Here is a 20659-nt window from a genome sequence, read left to right as displayed (position 1 = left end):
GGAATGATTGACCTCAATTCTGGAAGGAAGAGGAGAATCGACCCAGTACTCCAAAGTTCATTTTAATTGCTGGTGGTTATGTGCATAACAGAGTCAACATATTTTAAAATAAGAACCATGGCCACAGCTGCACTCTACAAGAAGGCTGTGCCAGTTTCCTCTGCAGATTGCTGCTGCTGCAGTGGATATATTTTAGTACCGGTGAGGTATGTTCTCAGAGACCGATGCAAGTTAACCCTCAAGGAATTGTCTCCTGAGCGAACTGCAGTTTCTGAGTATTCTTCGGGGTAGCTCCTCGTTTGCATTGCAGTAGTCTAACCTGAATGTTACCAGGGCAACTGCAGCTACATCCACAAAAAAACAGCCAGTTCACCAGCCTCGGCCGGTAAAGGTGCTCTTATGCCACTGTAGTCAGCTGAGCCTCTGGTGACAAAGCTGGATCCGAGAGCACCACCAAACTGGGAACCTGATCCTTTAGAAGAGGGATTCTCAATACAGCGCCCTTCAAATGTGGGGGACTCCCGCTCCCATCATGACCATGTTGGCAGGGGCTTATGTTTGCAGCATCTGGAAGGTGCCACGCTGGCTACTCTTGCTTTTGAGGGAATGCAATCGCCACTTCTCATTACAGAAATAATGAATCTATAAATTCTTGTTTAATAGCTACTGCTTGCAGAAGCCAAGCATGAAATAGTTTTATTCTTGTGAATAAGGTTTTCTTACTTTTTGCAGTCCTTTACTCCTAAATGAAAGCTAGTTTTAAGAAACGAGGTGCAGAATCCTGCTTTTTGTTACCAGGCCTGCCACTACAATTCAACATAAACCTTGGAAAAGGAGGCTATTGTTCTGCCCCAAGCAAAGGAAACCTTGTCAAGGCTTGTATCACGCGTAAGTGCACAAGCTCTGAAACAATTAGACACATTCCTAATTATATCAGTTACCCACTCCTAGACAATAAAAAGAATGGGTTACAGATAGGGTTGATGTTTAAATCTCTCTCCTGTAGGAGAGGTGAGTGTTTGGCAGCTAATCCCTGGCTGCAGGCCTCCCTCTGGTGGCTGCTTTGCAGGCAACACCCTGAAGGCACATGGTTTTTTCCACCATAATTATTAGGGAGCACTAGAGCAGGGATGGGCAGAAGGTACGGTAGATTGGGATGTATTGGTAAGAGCTCTGGTGGCTTACTTCAAATCAATCAGAGCTCTTACTAGTACAGCCCCAATGTACCGGTACCTGGCACAGGTTTCTGGCTCCCATGGGTCTAAAAATACCAACTAATAAGATTCCCCCCTCCTGCCCCCCCAATATGATTTTATAACATATCAATCACAAATTCATGGGATGACCAATTTGCACATAAAAATGCTGTATGTTGCCTACTCTGGCCTAAACGGATCTGATTTGATACTTTAATGAAGTCTTCTAACATATCAGTCTTCAACTTGTGGGAACCACTACTCCAAGGAGGAGAGGGAACTGAGGCTCTCCTTGACCATGATGGCTGGGGCTGATGGGAGTTGAAATTTAACAATATTTAACAATATGCAGAGGGCCACAGATTCCAACCCCTGATCTACAGTATTCCCAAAAGTTGGAAAAATTGCAGAAAAAAGCAACAAAAATCATCACCATCATTCACTGAATTTCATCTGAGGATCACAAGGTGGTTTACAATATAAAAACATGAAAACACCTAACATACGAACAAAACCTAGTAGAAAAACTATGATTATTTTTTTTAAAGAATCCCCGTCCCTTCCCCAATTTGTGTGTATTGTGAAGGGTGGGGAGGAATTGAAGCATTAAGGTCCCAATGCTGCACACGACTACTGGGAGTAAGCCACGTAGGAGATATGAGTAGGTGTGAGATTCTCTCTACACATCAGCAGGGTCCCAGTAAGCCATAGCCTGCCTTTCTGTTTTGTGTCTCTCCCCACTCTATCTTGGTTCATACAAGGACGCAAAACCATCCTGTGACAATAAGCAGTTTCCTTTAGTGCCAAAGACTTTCATCACAAAGCAAATGAGAAATTGTATTCATTCAGGTTGGTGTTTATTTTTTGTAAGGACATTCCAAGTTAGAATTAGCAATAAGGACATCATGCTAATGGGAGTGAAAAATTTATTCTGAGAAGACACTATTTAAAGTAAGTTTCAATTCATTCTGCAAAAAAAAAAAAGTTCTTCCTGTGAAGTTTCTCTTAAAAATCAGTGACAGTTATATTACTAAATATCAAAGTGAAAAGGATTTACAAATTTAGTTCTGCTTTTAAAATTGTTGCAACGCATACAGTTTTAACCAGAAGTAACCAGCAATTTTACATCTAATATTCCAATATAATAATCCAACTTGCCATTTAAACCAAAGTGGAAAATAGTGATTGTAAATGAAAATGTACATTTTACTGCTGTGTGGAAACTGTGTTTAAGGTCTGCTGTATAGAGTTTTTTGCACATGCTGCCTATAAGGCAGTTCAAACACCTGTAGATAACCGTTACACAAGTGAAAAAGCTCTATGTAATATACTGTCATTTACTCTTCAGAAGCCAACAGGAAAATGGTTGTGTAAAAACACGTTCATTATAAAACAAAATGAACTTAAGTTAGATTGAGACAAGAAAACCTAGAGCCTGCAGACAACATACGATTTCTTCAAGTGTGTAAATAAAGATGGAAGGAGCTCCTTAACATGCTGTCCTCTGTTCTACAAATGGGAGGAAGTAGAGAAGCAAAGCTTCAAGGTATAAGGATTAGAGCCATCTGCAAGATAAAAGGGAAACTGTTAAGCACAAATGCCATTTTGGATAGCCTGCTAGTCTCAGAAAAGAGATTTCTTTAACCAAGTGCTTAACTTTAACCAAGTGACTTGCATAATGCATCAAAACTCAACCGAAACTTTCCCCTAGAAAGAAAACACTGTCTTTCTACGGAACCAGTTCCATGAAAACATGGCTTCATAGGGTGTTGTTCCCATGGCTTCCATCACAGTTGCACCTCTGCTGCAGAAGTATCACACAATCAGACCATTTAAATAGCATTATCATCTTGATGGGAAACACAGTTTTCTCCTAATACACCTATTGCTGTTGTGGTCACTGCATGGTATGTGGGTATACAAATTAACCAAGTTGCTACTGGATATTACTTGTGACATCACTCACAATGAACAAAGAATTACTACTAGATACGGGGCTTGAAATCAAGGCCTCTGCTCTTACTTTCACTTTAGTGTTACCAGTTACCATTTTACATGTTTTCTTCATTGTCCTTCACTGACAGAGGCCAGTGTTGCCCACAGCACCCCAGACCATCATTCAAGGCACCCCAGGGTGCCATGGCACACTGGTTGAACACCACTGGTGTACTGGATTATTTTATTGCACACAGTCTTGGTATTATATTAGTGAGATGGCATATAAATTCTTTAAAATAAACCAATAAAACACTTTAAGAATGTTTCAATACAGTGACTTACTAGGGACTCTTATCTGGTAGTGATTAAGTACTGTAAGGGCTTCCACTGCATCTGTCTTGCATTCCCACTCCAACAGACCAGAAAGTGTTTTTGCTGAAGCTGTCAAAACAAGAGTTTAAAATGTTTGCTTCACATCACCATCAGTAAGTTTGACTTTATTTAAGTGCTCAAAGAAACCTAATATTCACTTACGCTTTGGATCAAATACTTTGTATTTGATAAAAGACAGAACTTCATGATCATCACACAGCTGGAACAAAAAAGTGAAAATATGTTCATTAAACATCAACAATCTAATTCTAGAGGATGTCACTTCAGAGCTGCAGAAACTGCCGATTTCTGGGATAAGGAGGACACTTGGCACAAAATTGTTGAATAACTTACTTTTAAAGCATCTAAGCATCTAAGACAGCAGTAGGGAACCTCCAGCCTGCAGAGCTCATTAGGTCCAGCATGGGCCCCACTCTCTAGTGCACCCATGTTCTGTTTAGAAGTGGTCTGCATGAAAATAGCTTGCTAAAACAAGAGGTTTTTTTCTTCCATTTTAGCAAGCAGTTTCAGTATAAATGGTGCCATGCTACTGAAGCAAAGCACACTTACACCGCCAATCAGCTGAATGCAGTGGGAGAGCACCTTCAAAAGGAACTGCACCATGAGCGGAAAATGGTTTGCCTTTAAACCGCTTGCTAAAATGGTTTTCCCCTCCTTTTTAGCAGATGGCCTCAATTCAAACCAGTCCATGATAAGGCAACAAGTCTCTTTGAAGGTGCATTCCTACCAGATTCAGCCAATTGGTGCTGGGAATTCAACTTAAAATGAGCTTGCTATAACTGTCCATCAGCTGATCAGTGGTTACATCAATCCCCTTTTTACTTTGATATGCATCACCTGTCATATTATTGACTGGTATGTGCTTCTGCCCACCTATCAAAACTGGCCTGTAGCGAGTGTAGCTGCAAGATCCAGCCCCCACTGGCCAGATCCAGTTCCCCATCCCTGATCTAAGATATAAAAAATGGAGTCTACTTTAAGGGGGTTGATAAATACTGACATCTGAAACCTAAATTACACTTTAACAGCTATGATTCCTGCAGCTTCCTACCTTTACAAAGCTCTCTTCTGTCACACACAGCGGAACATTATAATAATGCAACACACAGGATGGTGGCTGAATGATATTCTTGGAAGCTTGACCCGCACTGGTAAAGCGATTGTTCTTGCTCATTGCAAAGTCTTTATAACTGCTTGTCCCATCTTCCAGCTCGAATATCTGACTAGGAACAACTGAATGCTGTTTGGATACACTACAAATAAAAAATACGTATTTAAGAACATCTTTGGGGAGTGTAAAAAGGGGGTGGTGGTTATGGAATTCACAAAGCAAATTTCTTAACATACAAAAAATGAATTCAAAGGTATAATCTACATTTCACTTGTTTCACCTTAGTGACTGACATTTGTCAAGTTATTGAAGGATATCAAATATAGTATTTACATTAATGAAGTGTTATAACAAATCTTTGCATATAAGAACAGTATTCTTAAAAAAACCCATTTATTCAGCAGCATTTTAGTATAATACACATTAAAGATGTGCTTTGGCTTTAGTAGCAAGATGAAATGCACACATACCAAACATTAAGTCTCTTCCCAAATAATTTGACGTTATTGAGATGTGTGACTGCTCTTTCAACAGCATATTCATCACCCATTTCCACTAAAGCTGTGCCTGGAATAGTCTTCATAAACTTCACCTGCAGGGTTGTTGGGGGTTTTTTTTGGAAGAAAAAGACAATACAGTTTAAAGGATGGTAACTTAGGGCATTTTCCAATTTGGTTGGAATATGCGTGGCTCTAGTTTCTCTTCACAGTAATTACTCATTATGTTTTTAAGTTTAAGAATGGCTGGGGAAACCCAGCCAGGTGGGCGGGGTATAAATAATAAAATTATATATTATATATTATTATATATTATTATTATTATTATTATGTACCTAGACTTTTTCTTTTACCTTTTCAATATTTCCGTACAAGCAGAACAAGTTGAAAACTCTTGAGCAGTTCATCTTCTGCTGGTGCAATCCACTAACCATGACAACTGAACCAGAGGGGTTCCCCCCATGCATGTAAGATGAGGAAGCCTGAGGAAGTGGGTAAGCAACAAGTTCTGGAGTATCCCGAGATGCCATTCGGTATCGGCTCGGTAATGGTAACAGCGGACCATGCGATCCTAAAGAGAAAGTACTGTCTAGTTAATTTGGTTGGGAAAAGTTTTATTTGATCTGATACAAAGATTAAAGCTGCCAAGTTTCAGAAGCTGTCAGTTTTCCAATGATCTTACAATTAAGGTTTTGCTATAATGGGCTATGCAGATTTAGCATCAACTACTTAAACATTGTTTATCTAGACAAGAATGTTAACTCAAGCAACCAAAATATACCACATTTTTCCATGTATAAGATGATTTTTGCTATAAAAAACTTATAGGCAAAAATTTGGGGTTGTTTTATACACAGATAATAAATGCAGAGGGGGGCGGGCAGTTGATCAGTTGACTAACACAGGATAAACAGCTTAAGCCACAAGCCAGACTTAAGAATAAAGGAGACTATTGATTTCAATGAGCTTCAGCACACCTAAGTGTTAGATGGTGGTCTAAGTGTGCTACTGCAAGTTTCAACCTCAGTTTTAGAAGTGATTTATGTGTGCAATATGAGAAGTATTAAGAAATGTTTCATTTTCTACTGTGACAAAGTTAACTGCAATTTACAAAAAAATCTTGTTTGCTCACAGAATGACAACATGATTTATAGTCAGCTGTGTAAAAAAATACTGGCATTTAAAAGTAAAAATGAGATCATGAAAAATAGTCAAAAATGGATGCACCATAAGAATGCAAACTGAACACATCTTTATACCTAAGTGCACTAGGGCATGAGAAAAGCTCCCTATCCAAGGGCTACATTCCCTTGTGGACAACCTACTGAGGGCCACATGCCGGTCGTGGGCAGGGCCACAGATGCAACAGTGGGTGGAGCAACAAATGTAAATTTTAACTCTGTACAGTAGGCTTGTTTCTACACAGCCTCCCACACCTCTGTCAGCCCTCCAGCCAAGCAAGAGGCATCATCCGAGTTCAAGGACACATTCTAGCCAGATATAAACATGCAGGGTGCAAAGCAAGGCCAGTGAGGGGAGTGGCCTGGCAAGAGTTCTGGGGACAAATTAAACAGACCTGAAGAGCCAAATCTGACCCCTGGGCATGGGGTTCCCCACCCTGCACTAAGGCAAAGCAAGCTGGTTCAGGTGGCACAATGAGGGCTGCTAGAAAAATGTGGGAACTGGTGCCTGAATAGTGAAGCAAGACATTTACAACTGTATTGGCCTATTTTCCAACTTAACCCGTAACAGGAAGTCATATAACTTACCATAGCCATCATGCCTAAAGGATGAGGGGTGTTCTCCCAAAATAGCTTGCCTCTGACGGCCTTTCCCTCTATCTAAAGGGGGGGAAAGCATTATTAAACAAAAGCAACTCCCGCTTAAAGATATTGGAACTTCACCAGTAAGGACAGAGGGGAGTATTTTCTGGTTAAGAACCCTGCTGGATCAGAGCAAGGTCCATCTGGTGCAGTTCCATATTTCCCCAATAGTGGCCAGCCAGATACATCCACTTTACTTTTAAGATTTTCTTTGGATACTGTAAACTAACTGTTTTAAGTTGATTTGCTCCAGCACAAAAACACAGTTGTAAGATACCAAAACTATTGTTCACTTGAGAATATTGTGTTTGAAAAGATTTGACATTTTAAACCTAAGAAGCCTGGACAATTCTCTTAACATCACACAATACCGTAGAGTACAAATTACCTATAACTCTCAAAAAAACAAGTTGTAAATGCAGTACAATCAAAGGACAGTACCTGAATCACACTATTAGCTTCAACAGCAACACATTTTCAAAGTGGGCTTCTCTCAAGAAGTTTCAGCATAAGCCAACAAAAACCTGTATTACATGGTTTCATGATCAGTAAACAGAGAGTACCATATTTGTGTACATACATAATCATATCAATAACTTATGATCTGGGGAAGTGCTGAGAAGAGAATACATTACTATGCTATTAATACAGTCTATGTTATAATTGCAATACTGAAAAATTGCACTATTATAAGCACTTTTAACAAGGAAACATTCTTTCAACAAGCCGCATTTTATACAAGAATGTAAAGTTAACCAAGGGGTCAACAGTACTGGATAAAAGCAGTACACCAACCTAAAGTAATTATTAGCAATAATCAAGTAAAAGTGCATTACAAGAACAAGCAACAGTTAGCTTTAACCTTCACTGCTTGTTTTCATTAGGCAATCTGAAGTTCCAATACCTCAACTGATTGTTAAGCAAGGGGAAATGAGAAACATCCAGCTGAAGTAGCATACAGTTCTATCTCAGTTTGGATAATGCACAATATTTCAAGTTTTGTTTCCAATGTTTGAGACTGTTAAAACAACCTAGGTTAAATCAAGGAATTAGACAAGTCGTATAATAACTTGATTTTGATAGTGGGAGAGTAAAGAGAGATTGTGGAACCCAGAACACAAGCCCATTACTAGGAAGCAATTTCCACAGATTTCAGCATGTGCTACCCGACATGGAAGTGCTATTCATCTTATAATAGCCATATCACTCAGCCCTGAAGTTACAGAAGAAGACAGGATTTTTGTACAACGGAAGCAGCAAACATCAGCCACCAGAATTACATGTTTGAGTAAGATGCAATGGCAGTCTTGAGCTTGGGAAATGAATCTTTTCCACCTGACATACCTTACAGACGTATGAGGCTAACAAGCTACTCTGAGTAGCCTGAAAAAAGGCAAGGATGCAAAATGTAAAATAAATTAATACAGCCATCAGCTAAAATCTCCTGCTTTAAATTTTAAACACTAAACTGGGGCACATTTTCCAGTCTGAAGAAAGCAGAACAGAAGCCTGTTTTGTAAAGAACATTCTTCCTGAAGCCAGAATCTTGCAGACTGGTTGGGCGTGAGGAGAAGAACAGACAACAACCTAAGAGGAATGGTTTGAAGAATGCATGTAAAGCAGCCCATCACAAGGACACTTTTGTGTAGGCCACTCTTGTAAGAATGCCAAGAAACTCAGTGAGTATTACATCGCTAGCTGACAAAGTTACACATTCCTTATCAATCAATATGCTGCTCACAACACTAAAAGGAAATGTCTCAAGCATGCTGCTTTATTACAGCTATTGCTGATAACAGATTCTATACATTGTTTCTCTCTCAAAACTGTGCAATCCTGTTTGGAGAAAGGAATATCAGTATCTCTGTTCCCCTTCATCACTTCTTTCTTGTCTAGGACAAGGATGGGGTATCCATGGCCCTCTAGATGTTGTTCAACTACAACTCCTATGTTCCCTGACTACTGGCAATGCAGGTGGTGGTTGATGAGTCCAACACAATCTGGAGGACTACAGGTTCCCTAGAAAATGAGCTATGATCAGTATATTCAGCTCTCTTTCTGCATGAAACTCACGTGTAGAAACTCTACTTGAGTACAAAATAAAACAGTATGCAAACTGGATACAAAGAGCCACACAACTTATTCCATATGTCCAAGGGAGTCTTACATTACTCCCCCCGCAAAATAGGAGCCCCTCCAGTACATGGCAACCCCCTTTGAAACCGAGAGCACTTTCCAAAGCAGTTTGCAGTAGGACATGGAATTTGCTGGTGAAATAAAATAAAAATCCCAATGAACATTGTCACACACTTGTAAGCATCTGCTTTGTTTTCTTCAATATTTCTCATTTCTCATCGTTTAATATTCTGTGGTAAGGCATTGTTCATAAATACTGCCTGAAATGCATGTCTGACAGTTGCTTGAATAGCATCTATGTATTTCAGAAAATTATCCGCTGAATTGCCCAAGGTAACTCAGTGACTTTCCAGTTTGATAGTTTGGGGGAGGGGGGAATGTGAGTTTTAATGAAACGTACCGCAGGTGGTGGACAATCTGCTAACCAATATTGCAGCCCCCTTATTAACCTTTTACAAACACTTAATTCTGCATATCCAATCCCTAACTTTTAAATAATACATTTTTATAAGCCAAAGCACTACCAGTAAAAACAACCTTTCAGCAATAATTAAAAGGAAAGTTGAAACCTTCACTATGTTTAAAATTTAGAAGATACTCTACCTTGGTAAGGTAAGTTCCCACCTCCATGTTATAAATGCCTAGATTTTCAAAAGGTACATTACAGCAAATTATACACAAATCATTCAGTTACAAAGAACATTTACAGAAGTCAAACTACATAGCATTTTTTTTTACATTTTCATGCAGTTGTTATTCCAACTAGCCTTTGCAGAAAAAAATGCTTAGACAAATTAGACCTTGTGTCAAATACTGGTGCTTGAGGGGCCTTGACAGCATACAGCAAAGTTTCAATTAATCTTTAAAGTAAGTGCAGTCCTTTAGAAAGCATTTACAGTGGAAAACCTAACTTAGATTTTCTCTTACATATGAGAAAGAAAGTTACCACAATGTACAGGAGAGAAACAAGAGTTTGGATCTTCCATTTTATGGTGTTTAATTCTACAATGGTAATTTTATAGGGACATAAGATTGGAAACACATGCAAACTGGTTTAGAATGGGTACAGTCTACCATGGTATTTTCGTGCCATGCAAACCAGAAGTGCTGTAAGCGGTCCTCCTTGATATGCTTGTGGTAATGGTGCATGCAGTATGCAGTCAAGGTGAGTTGCAAGTCTGAGGTTTTTCAGAGGGCCTTTTGATGATGCCGATGTGGTGCATGATGAAGTGTAGAGTCAGCCTGATGGAGTCCTCTATCCTTCTTAATGCTTTGTCCAACAAATGAGGAAAATCCTTTCCGTGGAGAAGCAGTGTGCAAGTTTGTAGTTTGTAAGGAAAGTCTGCATCAGTGTCCTCTCCTCCAAAGAGTGAGAGCTGCTTGGAGAAATGCAAGTCCTTGTACGGCAAACATGCTTGCATGTGTGGGCTCCTTGTTAAATAGCTCAATAGGAACCAGCAGGGGGCAATAATGTTGAATTATTCTTTTCCAGGATTACAGGTCAGGATGCCTATTACAAGAGCTTCATCAGAAATACTTGGCTTGAAGTGACTAACACATTAGACAAGCTAACTGCATATATGTATATATTTAAATGCACATTTAGTACAATTACCGAAACACTTACCTCGTCTGCCCAAATATGGTTTAGTGTAGTCCCAACTATCACTGTCATTTCGAATGACATTAAGTCGAGTTGGCTGTTAAAATAGAAATAAACAGCAAGTCTTAATCATTGGTTTTCTCCCAAAAAACAATTAGCCGCTTAAGAAAGTATGATCATTACCCTTGCATATTCAATTTTTAGTGTACAACATCCTGCATATATATCTGCGCCGTTGAGAGCTGCTTTTGCCTTCTGAGCACAAAGAACTGATTCAAACTTGAATTATGTTAAGGATTGTTATTTAAATCGGTCCCCCCCCCACCAAGAAAACAAGCAGCCACAAGTTAAGCTAATTTAGTGCATCTGAAGAAGTGTGCATGCACATGAAAGCTCATACCAATGACAAACTTGGTTTAATGTACAGGCAACTCTCCATTTACATGTGTTTGGCGCGTGCCATTTTCAGCACCAGAAGCAGGCAGGGCAGAACGGGCTGATGTGCGTCACACTGAATGCAATTTTTGTTGTTTTAAAGTTCTGTGAGTAAAGCTTTTGAACCATATTTTTTAACTTGATAATTTTTATTTCAATAAAAGAACCAGGTTTTGCTCATCCAGTGGCTTCCACGTGTACAATATTAATAAGCTCAGTAGGATAGCCATTCAAAATCCTGTCCACAGCTGGAAAGAACAGCTGAGCACAGCTGTAATGGGGTGTAACATCTGGCCTGCAGGATCTGCCCTGTTGCTAGATATGAACAGTGGCTGTGAAAAAGGAGGTAGACACTCAATCAGTCAGAAGGTGGGTGATGTGTAGAGATGAGTTTACTAGTTCTCTAGCACAATTGTTTCCCTGACAGTATTAACATGAGAGGAACACTTCCCCTTATTGAGGCCACTGTGAAATCCCTAGAACATAATCTTCAGAAGCATATACACACAGGTCACCACAAAAAGGATATTCAACCATGGCTTGTATTCCGTTCCTCTTGAATATGACAATACGCTGTACTTTTCCCACAGGGTTGCACACTGTATACAAAACGTCCTACAGAAGAATGAGGGAAATATTCAGATATTTGAAGCTTTACTTGACAAATACTATTCAAAATGTTATTAGCTCACAAGAACAAAATCCCCTCCTTTAAGCAGGTAAAGTTTGGACCCAATTTATTTTAGAGAAAGTTACTTGTTTACTAAACATAGATCAAGAAATTTATCCCAGATACAGATACATAACTACACAGAGAATGCAGGGATATGATAACTGTAAGAGAAAAGTAGAGAAAACTTCTAGCTATAGTTTATCATCAAAACAGTAAGCCTAAATTCAGTTTTATCTCTGTGTGCTTCGAACAACTACTAAGATTGTCAAAGTTTTTGTGCTCTTAAATAATTTTAACTTATATGCCATTTATAAAGTGAGAATAACCAGAAGGTAAACAGTGGGAAAGGCTCACTCAAATGTAGCCACTAAAGCCCAAGATCTTAAAAATACCAGTGAACAAAAGGATTTTACCTAAGTGCTAGGGTAATGCTTTTCATTACACAAAGATAGTATGACTCTACATATCACAAATCATGGTTCATACACAACTGCCCTATGCCTACATGTTTAAAAGAAGGGTGATCTGGGACAAGCTACAAACATACCTGTACTAGTTTATAGAATATTGCATTGAGTTTTTGTCTTTGAAGAATTTGACCAAATTAAAGACATTTTTAAAATACTATACTAGAATTTAAAACTGTATCATGATTTCTGTTAAGACAAGTACAACAAGTACAAATCAAGAACCAATGACAAGTAAAATCGGAATAATTTAAAGAAATATAAGCGATTGGCAGTTCCAAGCAAAAACATACATAGCGAGATGTTGCTGAATAGGAAACAATTTCACTGTCTTCTTTTTTTCTGCCAATTATGGGCTGGTTGAGTACAAAAACATCACCACAGACTTCAGATTAGAACCAAACAATTATATTCTAGCCAAAGTAACTCATCTGCTGCACAGGTCTCTGTTGAATGAAATAATATCCTCCCCAACTATTTGTTTGCATGGAACAAATAAAGAATAACATGTACAGATCTGTGTGGATGCTTTCATTTGCATTATACGATTAGAGCATATGACCTCATTGACACCCAACCCAAAGCCAAACCATGACTTAGCATGAGACTCTTAATCTCAGGGTCATGGGTTTGAGCCCCATGTTGGGCAAAAGTATCCTACATTCCAGGGGTTGGACTAGATAACCCTTGTAGTCTCCTTCAACGCTACAATTCTATGAATAAGCTAACATACAAACCCCTGTATAGAAGACTGTAGCCGCTTTGCTTCCCTTCTGGTTGTTGTTCTGCTGCTGCTGAGTTGTTCAAACATGGGTTCATGGTTTAGCCCTCCCAGACAAGCTGCAACCTATAGAACAGTGCTTGGTTACAGCTTGTGGTTTGTCTAGGGAACACTAAACTACAACCCCAGGTTTGGATGACAGGATGAGCAAAACCATGGCATGGAGAGGAAGCAAAACAGCCACAGCCACAATCTCCTCTCTGGGAGTCTGCATATTTGCTCATTCATGCTAAGCCGTGGTTCAGATTAACATTCAGTGCAAACAAGGGGTCTGAGAGTTTATCAGAGCAAGATACGAGACAGAAAGTAAACTCTTCAAAAGGAAAATATCATGCATTGAAGTCACTTAAAGTTATGCTTAAGAATAAGACATACCACTGTAATTGGATAAAGAGGGTTCTGAATTGATAAGAGCAGAACTTTGTTCCCACCAGAGGGGTCGTCTGTGTTTCCAGGACGGGTAATTCTTTTGCTTGTAGAGTAATTGAAAAATGCTTGTTGCCCAGCTATATATACCGGTTCATCTGCTGCAAATGTCACACATTTTTTGGCACTTTCAATATCTTCGAATTCTACCAAAGCCTGGCGTTTAAATGGCATCATCATCACATAGCTGCAGGAAAAACAATAACCATTAATGCGCCATCATTTAAGGCCATCATTAAATCATTACATTACAACTGATCTTAAAAAAACTTTACAATAACAATTATTATTGCAAACTCAAAGAAAATCTACATTTCTTAAAATCCATGGAAGTTTGTTTGAAATCTACAGCACATGTGTCCATGTAACCATAGGCCAAGTTGGTAGCCAAGGTATATAAATATCTAATGTAGAAGCACAGAACTAGTGTTCTCTTTCCCAGCTTCCATATGGAAATGAGCACAATGATCTGCCTCAGAATTAACTTTTGAAGGATTTGGTAATTCCAAGGCATGAGGCTTATGCTTCAATTTAGGAGTACCAGTACAGGACTTGAAGAAGACTTTTTAAAATGCATTATGAAGTTCATTTTGAGACACCGAAGATATAATATATAGTAAACATACCATATGGTTCCAAATTTTTCAAGCGCCTCCACAAGATCTGCCTCCACAACTGATTCACAGAGCCCTCGGACATGGACCACAGGAGAAACAGAAACTTTGTGATGACTTCCACCAGCATCCTAGCAAAAGAGAGCAATGGACTATTTTTCCAATTTCAATATAAAAAAAACAGTATTATAGATGATTAACTGACAAAGTACATTCAAAGTGTTGCTGTTGACCTTTGAAGCCCTAAATGGCCTTGGCCCAGTATACTTGAAGGAGTGTCTCCACCCCCATCGTTCTGCCTGGACACTGAGGTCCAGCGCCAAGGGCCTTCTGGCGGTTCCCTCACTGTGAGAAGCAAAGTTACAGGGAACCAGGCAGAGGGCCTTCTTGGTAGTGGCACCCACCCTATGGAATGCCCTCCCATCAGATGTCAAAGAGATAAATAACTACCTGACATTTAGAAGATATCTAAAGGCAACCCTGTTCAGGGAAGTTTTTAATGTGTGACATTTTAATGCATTTTAAATTTTTGTTGGAAGCCACCCAGTGTGGCTGGGGAAACCCAGCCAGATGGGCGGAGTACAAATAATAATAATAATAATAATAATAATAATAATAATATTTTATACTCACCAAAATGTAACCCTAGTCTAAACTAGAAACTGCAATTAGCATTAACTTTGCTTAATTTAACAAGCCAGCTTCAGAAACCATGACATGCTAACTACCATATTTTTCGCTCCATAGGACACACCTGACCACAGGACGCACCTACTTTTTAGACGAGGAAAACAAGAAAAAAAATTTTTTTGCTTTCTTGAATTGTCCTAGGCATAGCAGCCAACTCCTAGAGGCCTAGCTGCCTTTGCCCCCCATTAAATATTTGAGGAAGCTTCTTTTGCAAAGGGGGAAAGCTCCATTTTTTAAAGGATTAGCTCAAAGTTGTGCAACTTTTTTTGCAAATGGGAAAAGCCCCATTTTGGGGGAGGGGGCCAGCTCAGAGTTGTGTATCTTTTTTGCAAGGGGGGAAAGCTCCATTTTTTAGGATCAGCTCAAAGTTGCCGAGTTTCCTTGCAAAGGGGGAAAAAACCCTGTTTTATGGGGTTCAACTCACAGTTCTGCAGCTTCTCTAGGAAAGGGACCTATTTCTACAGTTTCCAGACAGATAATCTAATCAGCCAGTCACATGTCTCCCTCTGCAGACAACAATTGAGGCCTAGGCAAGGGGCCAGGAGGGGCTGGGAAGGGAGCTAGCTCTCTTATCTCCCTCCCCGATCTCTTGCAATCAGCTGCTGAGCTGGTTCCTTTCAACTTGCTCATTCCCTGTTAGCCTTTAGCTCTTTCTTAAAAAAACAAAAATAAACCCGATCTGCCTTTAGCCCCTAGGCAATTCAGCACCAGGGACCACACATTCGCACAGAATCCCCTCTTAATTTTTAGGAGGAAAAAAGTGTGTCTTATGGAATGAAAAATACGGTATGTTACACCAGAAAACAGACTGCAGCTAAAGGAAAGCAAGTTTCCAAACTCCTCCCATACCAAGGCTCACCCTTGCTTATAGCACAAAAGCACACGTTTAGCATAATGTGTCATAGGTAGTTTACAAGTCCCTATACTTTTATGCCCCATCAAATTCAACAGGACTTTTGAATAGGTATTTGTAGGACTGGGTTGTAGGAGTTTGAGCTTTTCCAGATGAGGAAAAAGTCCTGAATTTTGTTCTTAGCGCTTGAGTAGTACTGGTCAAGATCTAGTTCCCATAGCCCATCCCAGCATTCAAAACTCCCATTGTTCTAGGCACATTTTGCAGCAAGGAATTTCATTAGCACAAGCAGTTTTCTGACCTCCAGGCACAATACTGCGCCTAATATTCAGATTAAAACTGCAGAGTAGAAAGAAAGGATGACTTTTTTCTGCCTCCCCACATCCAGTCATTCTCTGAAGACTGGAGAAGAGACCCTCTTAAGAATATTAGGGGAACGGGTAGGGGAAACATGGCTGTGTTTTTTGCAGTCTTCAGATGAGGACTAGACCATGTGAAAAATGAATATAAGATTTTAGCTGCAGTTCATTCATTTTTCAGCTTTGTATTCTAGTTATTAAAAAAGCACACCTAGACATTCTGTTGTTGCGCCCATAACCTAGGTTTAAGGTGCCATTTAGCTCCTAGTGTTCATATCTCAGTTTCTAACACTGGTCCATCCCCATAACATGCATGGTAAGTAGAACAGTATCAATACTGGAAGAGACAGCTTGCTTTTAAAGTGTCAGAGAAGACAAACACTCCTGCCAAGGGAGAGGACATATCCTCCAAAGCAGTACAAAAAAACCCAAATTAGAGTGACAGCAGTAACAGCAAATAATTTTAATTCTGTACTTCAAGAAGGTATCCCCAAACACCCATCCAATATAAATCATTTTAAATTAGCCATAAATTAGCCATATTATCTGAAACACACTACATATTCTTGCATGCTGCCCCATTCTCTGAGCAGTGTAAGATTCCAGGGGTTCCAGGTGCTTATCCAGGCTTCATGTTTCTTTTGGAATCAGGGACAGCGGAGACTGAGGTGATTTTATGATATATGGTTTATTAACACATATATACAACCTGAGCATGTGATGGAGGGGTTCACAGCATTAACACCCCAAGAGGGTCTTGCTTCTTCCATAGCCACCACCTTGGATTCCAGGAGAAATCCGGCATTGCTCTCTTTCTCTCTGCTTTTCCAGCCTGCAGCTTTGCTTCCAGCTTCTAGCTCAAGTAACTCAACTCTCCATTCTGACCCTTTTTATTTTTAACTAACAGGCAGTTGAGGGAGGGAGGCCTACCCATTTGTCCTCTGACACAGAGCCACTCCCTTTGTTACCTTAAGGACCATACTTAGAAGGACCAGCAAATGAATGTACTTAGAAGGACCAGCAAATGAATGTACTGGATACAGGAATTAGAAGAGGGGCTCAAGCATACAGCCTACTTCTCCCACTCCAAACTCATAACAATATAAAATTAAAATGCTAGTATTCTCTTTTCTTGTTCATGAATTTCCTTATAAGCATGGACACTAACCCAGGCAGATGTCATATAGACCACAAGAGGCATACTTTCCAAAGAAATAATACTGCATCATAATGGCCAGGGCTCTATAGCAAACTAAGTAGAATGATCATAATCAAACCTTAGCTTCCTGAACCTGATAGCACAAATCTCAGTAGCTGAACATAACTAATCAATAGTGAAATATGCAATGCCATCTGAATTTCTAAAATGAAATACTCATAACAGCAATTTTATTTATATGTAACAGATGCCAACCAAACCTTTGGTAAAAATATGGACAGTAGGGGGAAGGAAGTGGAGCCTTGACCTTTTTATGAAGGGAGCTCTTGGATCTTGTAATATGTACCAAAATTCTATTAACATCTTTCTTAAATCCCAATTATAGTGCAAAATTGAATTGTCTCAATCTGAGATAAACTTGGCAAATGTTTTTTGCATGATCTTAGCCAGACAGACGCGGGTGGTGCTGTGGGTTAAACCACAGAGCCTAGGGCTTGCCGATCAGAAGGTCGGAGGTTCGAATCCCCACGACGGGGTGAGCGCCGATTGCTCGGTCCCAGCTCCTGCCAACCTAGCAGTTCGAAAGCATGTCAAAGTGCAAGTAGATAAATAGGTACCGCTACAGCTGGAAGGTTTTTCCTACTTTCTTCAGTTTAAGCTGGAATTTTGCTATAAGAAGCTGATGATCTGAGCCATAGTCAGCTCCAGGTCTTGTTTTTGCTGACTGGCTCCTTGATCACTGCAGATGGTGACAGCAGTCACAAAATTAAAAGACGCCTGCTTCTTGGGAGAAAAGCAATGACAAACCTAGACAGCATCTTAAAAAGCAGAGACATCACCTTGCCGACAAAGGTCCGTATAGTTAAAGCTATGGTTTTCCCAGTAGTGATGTATGGAAGTGAGAGCTGGACCATAAAGAAGGCTGATCGCCGAAGAATTGATGCTTTTGAATTATGGTGCTGGAGGAGACTCTTGAGAGTTCCATGGACTGCAAGAAGATCAAACCTATCCATTCTGAAGGAAATCAGCCCTGAGTGCTCACTGGAAGGACAGATCCTGAAGCTGAGGCTCCAATACTTTGGCCACCTCATGAGAAGACTCCCTGGAACAGACCCTGATGTTGGGAAAGATTGAGGGCACAAGGAGAAGGGGATGACAGAGGATGAGATGGTTGGACAGTATTCTCAAAGCTACGAACATGAGTTTGACCAAACTGCGGGAGGCAGTGCAAGACAGGAGTGTCTGGCGTGCTATGGTCCAAGGGGTCACAAAGAGCCGCATACGACTAAACAACTAAACAACAACAGCGGGAAGGTAAACGGCGTTTCCGTGTGCTGCTCTGGTTCGCCAGAAGCGGCTTTGTCACATGACCTGGAAACTGTATGCCGGCTCCCTCAGCCAATAACGCAAGATGAGCACCGCAACCCCAGAGTCTGTCACGACTGGACCCAATGGTCAGGGGTCCCTTTACCTTTACAGCCAGACATAATATGAAGAAAATGGGAATGGCAATATGTAGTGAAACAGCTTCAGAGATCAACTGACTTCGTAGCATGAAGCAGAATAAACTTATAAAGAATTTTTTTCTCCATCTAACATACTGCAAAGGGAGGTTGTAAGGATAAATGAAAAAGTACCTTGTATACTAGCAGCTATAATAGCACTACATGTTTCTCAATACATGCGTCTTCTGCTTTAGGCTTTGAAGACTGAAAATTCCACACTTAGTTTTACTAATAACAGTACAATAACAGATTTTTATAGTAACAGTACAAATATTCAAAACAGAGAAATTTATTTGTGCTGCCTTGGTTGTACATGTGGAAATGGGAGTTTAAATTTGGCTGTGAAGAATTCAGACCATAACAGACATCAAATACGTGCCCAACAAATTAGATTTCAATGTTATTTATTAATTAATAAAAATGTGCTAATCCAAATGATCCAAATGCAACTATCCTGCCCCTAACAGAGGTTTATCCTACAATACTGGATGTTTCCCCTTAAAGATACAGGTCCAGTCTGTTCTTAAGAATGTCCAAGCTTCTGCAATCTCCGTAGGTTTATTTGTTCCAACTGATCAACCGTTTAATAAAGGACAAAAGCCCTCTAGCTCTTTTCTCTGTACTGTAGTGTAGTTCCTTTGGTTGACAATTATGACGCACACAGAGAACAAATACATTCCCTGCCAAACGCTGCAGGGCTCCCTATGAAAAAAAGCCATGGACGCCAGAGCCCTCCAATGAAACATACTATTCTTTATTGCAAGGAAAGGACACAGATGGTCATCCTTCCCCATACCCTGTACACACAGCTTATCTCATTAAGGGATGGAAACATGTAAATATGTACACATTGGAGGAAAGGAGGTTGTAATACTCAGTTTCCATACACAATTCTCTCTCCCTGAATTTCTTTTTTTTGGGGGGGGGGGGATATAAACCAAAGTTATAAATACAACGTAATTCAGGGATGTAAGAACAAACTGCCTTCAGAAAAGTGAACAATGGAAAAACACACCTCCCTCTCCCCGTTGTTTTATTAGAGAAAGCCAAGAGAATATTTTTTTGCCTCCCGCACAATAAATCCCTTGATGGACAAAAGCGGAGCTACGCATCCTCAGTCGGCTTGTGGCAAAACCCACGATGCATCCAACGAAGGGATTAAATCGCCTTCTTCCACAAGCTGACATTTAAAAAACACAAAACTGTCGTGTTACCCCTTGCCCTGCTCCTTCAGTCGCACCTTAAAATGTCATTTACCATAACAGACTAATCCTTCTGGAACATGCCCAGTTCTCTTCCCACATGCACGCTTATTATTATTATTATTATTTATTCATTTTTTTACACCCCCGTTCATCCCAGGATCTCAAGGAGGTTCAGAATATGAAAACACGAAAATGCGTAAGGTTAATAACGAACAAAACTTAGTAGAAAAACTTGGGATTCTCCTTTTTACAATTTTTTTTTCTTAATCCCTCTTCAATTTGCGGGCATAAGCATTAGGCTCCAGGTGCTACACACGCCGATTTGGGAGTAAGGCGCGCAGGAGATTTACTCGCGAGTAGGCGCACCTCGGCTCGGGCTGACGCGGGTCTTCTCCACCCGCCGTTCGCTCCTAGCGCGTCGGAACTATAAGAGGACGGCCCTGCTTACCCCTCCGGAGAAGCCCCCGGCGCGAGGGACGGCCTTCTCCCTGCGGCTCTCGCCCTCCTCAGCCCCGTACTCGATCTCACCCTCCTCGGCGGCGGCGCTGGGCTTCAGCCGCTTGGCCTGGCTCTCGTAGGCGCCGTCCTCCTCCTCCTCGTACTGCTCCCCAGAAGACGGCGAGGACATGGCGGCGGCGGTCCCGGCAAAGAGGGGGTTGAGGAGGAGACTGGACACTGGGGGCTCCGCAAGTGGCGCGCAAAGACAGGCGAAGAGGCCGACGGAACAGGCCCGCGCCGGTGATGCTCGCGAGCGATTCTCCTCAGAGAAGACCGCCGCTATAACGCACGCAAAGG

General features: G+C 40.5%; 1 protein-coding gene across 1 annotated transcript; it reads right to left on the bottom strand.

The window, feature by feature from the left end:
- Positions 1 to 2031: 2031 nt before the first annotated feature.
- LOC118083035 (heterogeneous nuclear ribonucleoprotein L-like) lies at positions 2032 to 20659 on the bottom strand. Its single transcript, XM_060273076.1, has 13 exons — positions 20313 to 20659; positions 14106 to 14224; positions 13429 to 13666; positions 11663 to 11747; positions 10881 to 10978; positions 10722 to 10794; positions 6905 to 6976; positions 5489 to 5706; positions 5109 to 5230; positions 4579 to 4780; positions 3669 to 3726; positions 3477 to 3575; positions 2032 to 2761 (listed from the first exon to the last, which is right to left on the bottom strand). Exons 1-13 carry the CDS (start codon positions 20490 to 20492, stop codon positions 2706 to 2708), a joined length of 1620 nt encoding a protein of 539 aa, XP_060129059.1. The 5' UTR covers positions 20493 to 20659; the 3' UTR covers positions 2032 to 2705.

The sequence above is a fragment of the Zootoca vivipara genome, chromosome 3, assembly GCF_963506605.1.
Source record: "Zootoca vivipara chromosome 3, rZooViv1.1, whole genome shotgun sequence".
In the NCBI taxonomy this organism is placed as follows: Eukaryota; Metazoa; Chordata; class Lepidosauria; order Squamata; family Lacertidae; genus Zootoca; species Zootoca vivipara.
Note: the sequence above shows the minus strand (reverse complement) of the source record. Positions and strands in the feature narration are given on the sequence as shown.